This window comes from Microchirus variegatus, assembly GCF_963457635.1.
Source record: "Microchirus variegatus genome assembly, chromosome: 2".
Taxonomy (NCBI): domain Eukaryota; kingdom Metazoa; phylum Chordata; class Actinopteri; order Pleuronectiformes; family Soleidae; genus Microchirus; species Microchirus variegatus.
Window position 1 is genome coordinate 33,136,824 of NC_139803.1, and position 5,019 is coordinate 33,141,842.

Here is a 5,019-nt window from a genome sequence, read left to right on the forward strand (position 1 = left end):
TGAAAGAATCAAGCCATTAGCAGCTGCTATAATAATGTATCCAGGCAGTGAGGCAGTGAAGCATCCATGCGCCTTCAACAGTGTCCAAGCGCCACCCTCAGTTCTCAACACAACGTAGTGGGGGAGCAAAATAATCACAGAGCCTACATGTTTTCCTCCAGACACATATCTATTGCGGTCTGTCTGAAGAAAAACATCATTAATAACTTGTTTTATTATCCTAAATATGATTATTTTACCCTTAAAATGCGTAAACATGCTGTATTTTCGTGCGCGTAATGGTGAGCGGTGCAGATCCCGGGAGCGCTCAGTGCAAACTGTGTGTTTAATATGCCTGTCTCGCCCGGCGTGTTGCCCCAGACACTGTGTTCCACAAATCCCCACCTCCTCCACTCCAATGAGCGCACGGGAGGGAGGAATAAAAAGGGTTAAGGGGAGTCTTGGATAGAGTCTGCAGGGCGGAGTGGAAGGGACGTGATTGGGTGGCGGGGTGTGACGCAGGGGAGATGAAAAAGCCGATAACTAGTTAAGAAGGCAGTTTGTAACTCTGGAAAAAGAGTGCAGATCTTGAGACACACATTTACGCAGAGGACGTGGACCAACCCCGGCGCAAACGCAGAGTGCTGAGCGGTCTTGGCGGTGTTCGAGACACTGCAGCGTCCGGACACAGAAGAAGTGACTCGAAACACGGGGGGACAATGGTGCAGCACACAGACAACAGCGAGACGGACGGGAGCATGTCCAGGGAGGCTACCGACTCCGAGGAGAGTGAATTTATGGCGTGCAGCCCCGTGCCGATAAACCCGGACTGGTGCAAGACCGCCACCGGTCACATCAAGAGACCCATGAATGCGTTTATGGTGTGGTCCAAAATCGAGAGGAGGAAGATCATGGAGCAGTCGCCGGACATGCACAACGCGGAGATCTCCAAGCGCCTGGGGAAGCGGTGGAAGATGCTGAAGGACAGCGAAAAGATCCCGTTCATCAGAGAAGCCGAGCGGCTGCGGCTAAAACACATGGCCGACTACCCCGACTACAAGTACAGACCCAAGAAAAAACCAAAGCTCGACTCGACTACGAAATCATCAGCACCGTCTCCGGAGAAGTGCGGCAAAATAGCAAAGAACCCCAGCAAGAAGTGCTCAAAGATAAAGAGCAAGAGCGGCTCCAAGTCCTCGCACGGCGGCTACAGCAGCGAGGACTGCGTGTTCCCCAGCTTCAAAGTTGCAAAGATTGTGAAAAGTGAGCTCACCGACGAGGACGACGACGACGACTACGAAGAGGACTACCGGATGGGGATTAAGACCGAGGACGAGGAGCGGCTGAGGCCGTACAACGTAGCCAAAGTGCCCGCGAGTCCAACTTTGAGCTCCTCGGCGGAGTCCGAGGGGACGAGCATGTACGAAGAAGTGCGGAGCAACAATAACAGACTCTTTTACAATATCAAAAACATTACCAAGCAGAGCGCATTGCACGCTGCTTCTGTCTCACCAGCATCCTCCAGGTCGGTCTCCACATCCTCCTCCTCCAGCAGCAGCAGCAGCAGCTCCTCTTCCGGAGAGGACGCGGACGATTTGCTGTTTGACTTTAGTTTGAATTTCGCCCCCAGCGTCCCAGGCTCGGAGCTGGGCAACCCCAATTCAGGAAACCTCTCCCTGTCTCTTGTGGATAAGGACCTGGACTCTTTCAGTGAGGGCAGCCTGGGCTCTCACTTTGAATTCCCAGACTATTGCACGCCAGAACTCAGTGAGATGATTGCCGGGGACTGGCTGGAGGCGAACTTTTCCGACCTGGTCTTCACATACTGAATTAAGAGAGAGAGAGATGGGGGGGGAAAAGTTCCTCTTGTAATAACAGAGAAGGGAGCAATGAAATTATACATGTGTCCTGGTCAAGTTGTCCTTATAGTCCTGCCTCCTGTGGGTTTTTTTTGTCTGAAGTGTCCTGGAGGAAGGTGGAGGACCAGGAGGCGAGGTGAGGTTTGAGGAATGAGATGCTTATGAAGCTGGTAGCAAAAAAAAAAAACATCAACAAAACAGCAAAGTCTGCAGACTTTTTTTCTGGCAGCATGACAGGGTTTTATGGATTTTTTTCCCTCACCGGTCTGAATTCACTGCTCAGCTGAAAACACGACCACAAAAAGGGAAGAAACGTGAACTTCTATGCATCTTATCCTCTTCAAACAAACAAACAAACAAACAAAAAAAATAAAATCAAAACTGCAGGGAGCTGAAAACGGACTGTGTGGACTGACTCAAAGCAAATCTGTGAACTGACAAAAAAAATTGTTCAGGACTTTCCTTTACAAACGGTTTATGTAATTTCTAAATGCCGCAAATGTTTGTTTCTTTTTTGTAACTGTTTATCCGTTTACCTCCTGGTTTTGGTAAAAGTACGCAGCCTAAACCTCTGCATACTACAGGTGTGGAGGGGAAACATTTTGATACATAACAGACCTCATCTTTTTAAAAGAAAAGTAAGATATTTTCAGGCATATTTTTGTACAGTTAAAAAGGGAATGTTCTTACTGTGCTTTTCAGTGAGTTTCAGGCACTTCTTCCCTTTATCATTTGTTTTTAGCATGCAAGGGAGTCCTGGTTTTAAGGATTAAGTTAAATTAAAACTTGCATCAAAAATGCCTTGTGATTTTAAACTAGGTTTTTGTACAGTTGTAGAGCAGATTTGTTGAGTATTTGTAGACGATACAATGGCATCATGGGGGATACACATACCTCAGAGCTGGAACTAGTTTCAAGATTGTATATGTACTGTAATATAGTAAAGTTAGGAGTTTATGTATATCATACTCGTGATATGTGGATGGGTCCCGATCGCAGGTGTGAAACTGGATTTTGGTATTTTTTATGGCACATACTGTTTTTTCCCCCCTCTCATTTTTTGTGCAATATATACTCTTAAGATACAGACCATCAACAATTGTAGCAAGTGATGGAGAAACAGACTTGTGCACTGTCAACATCATTTCATGTTATGATGCTGAAAGCCTGTCTAGGCAGAAAAATAAAAAATAAACAAATCAGCTGGAACTGATACAAAACAGTAAATATGGCCTCATGGTGTGATGCATACTTTATAAACTGACAAATATAAACGAATTTGAATGTTGTTCGACACATTGGATTGGGTTGTGGGCACAATTGATACCAAAACAGTTCGAAATCTGACTGGAAAAATTTGTTGGGGAAAAACGAGTTCTGCAAAAATAAAAGGGGGCATAGTCTGATTGAGTGGTGGTCTGGCATTAGGTTCACAGGCAAGCAAAAAAGAACATTCCATAGCCCTGTTTCATGAAATGAAACTTTATTTTAAAAACTGAAGACTGCCTTCTTTTCTTAAAACATTAACCATAAACCTGTATTTTTTATTTCTTGCACTTAAAAAAAAGCAGATATTGTTTATTTTTATGTGGGTCTTACATATGAAGTCTGTTTGATAACAAAAAAAAAAAGGTTTTGGGATATGACCTAATTATATGCCAAGACGTTTTGTTTGGGGAAGTTCTAGGCAGTAGTTACTTCACATTCCAAGTGTGAATCTGTCTCTGACTCATCTTTTAATAAATAAGTACCTACCACCATCGACTGTCCTTTCAGTTTGTGAATATATGTACACAAATGTGTTATTTGTTGCGTTTGAAAAAGGATGTGATGACAAGAGTGACGCCTATTTTGTACATAGGCGGACATTCGTAAATGGATGGGCTCAAACTAACATGTGAATTCACATTTAATAAAATGGAAAAAAGGAAAACTTGTAAAACCACAGTGTTGAGGTGATTTACTGATTCAAATGTACTCTTTTTGCTCGACCTCTCTCCCTGCCACCGCCCCTCTTAAAAAGGGCACACTGCAGCTTTAAGAAATTGAATTCCCCGCTTGCATGCGCTTAGCGATGTGATTGGTGAGCGCCGGCGGTTCCCTTGGAGACGGAGCTGGAAACAAGAGCCGGCTCCACTCAGCATGTGGCAGCTTCTTGGTCTGTCTGGCTTCCATTCAGAAAAGAAGCACTGAGTCCAGCACGGAGCAGCGAGAGGGAGCTCTGCAAACAGAGGGAATGAGACATATGTTCACCCAGGGATAAACAATGGCACATATTCCCCGGCACATACTGTTTAATCTCTGGGAAATATGGTGGGGACTTGTAGAGAAACATAATTCATGTGTAAAAGTAAACTCAAGAGGGCCAAAGTTCACTAAGCTTTCATGGGATCTGGGCTAGTGGGTCAGTGTGGAGAGTAAAAATGGTTTAAAATAGCTATTCCACAGCTCATTTTTTAAAATATAGTAGAACCTTTAATGACTTCAGGAGAATAAAAGGAGAGAAAACCATGTATTATAAACAATGAAGAAAATGTACTCCTATAAACCTTACATACATTAGTATAACGGCAATATTGTGCATAAGAGCTGATTGTATCATCACAGAGAATATAGAACACAGAGTATCTCCTGTATCAGCGGCGAGTATGAGCTGTGCAAGTGACTGTTGGTCCCTGATAAGGCAGCCATTCATCACCAGAATTAATAAAAGTGAACACACATCTCAGCCATAGATGTATGACATCATATAAAACGCACTTAGTGAGTGAAAAACATATATCACACATAATAGCATTAATGGCAGCGATAACATCTTTCGCGGTGTCCGCTGTTTGCACAGATGCAGCTCCTTTCTTTTTGTCTCCTCTGAGGCCTCGCTTTGAAGACAACCACCTTTAACAGATCTCACACACACACACACATATATATATATATATATACATTTATATACAAAGAACCAGCGGCCTTGGCCGCAGAGAAATATGTGTTCATTACAGCAGTGGAATCTAATGATGAATATTTGCCATGCATGGCTGCACAGGTACAAGCCCCCCCATTAAGCCAGTTTGCAAATCTGTAATAAAACATTTATCTAGCTATTACTTTACCTGACCTATTGGTCAAAGTTGCTAATGGGTTCCAGGGCTATTCCCAATAGAATCTCCACATTGATTTTGTG

The 5,019-nt window shown here is 43.8% G+C and overlaps 1 protein-coding gene across 1 annotated transcript; it reads left to right on the top strand.

Moving 5' to 3' along the window:
• Positions 1-698: 698 nt before the first annotated feature.
• sox11a (SRY-box transcription factor 11a) lies at positions 699-1,808 on the top strand (the record flags this gene model as incomplete). The annotated part of the gene is made up of 1 exon (XM_083885869.1): positions 699-1,808. One exon carries the CDS (start codon positions 699-701, stop codon positions 1,806-1,808), a length of 1,110 nt encoding a protein of 369 aa, XP_083741995.1.
• Positions 1,809-5,019: the final 3,211 nt, after the last annotated feature.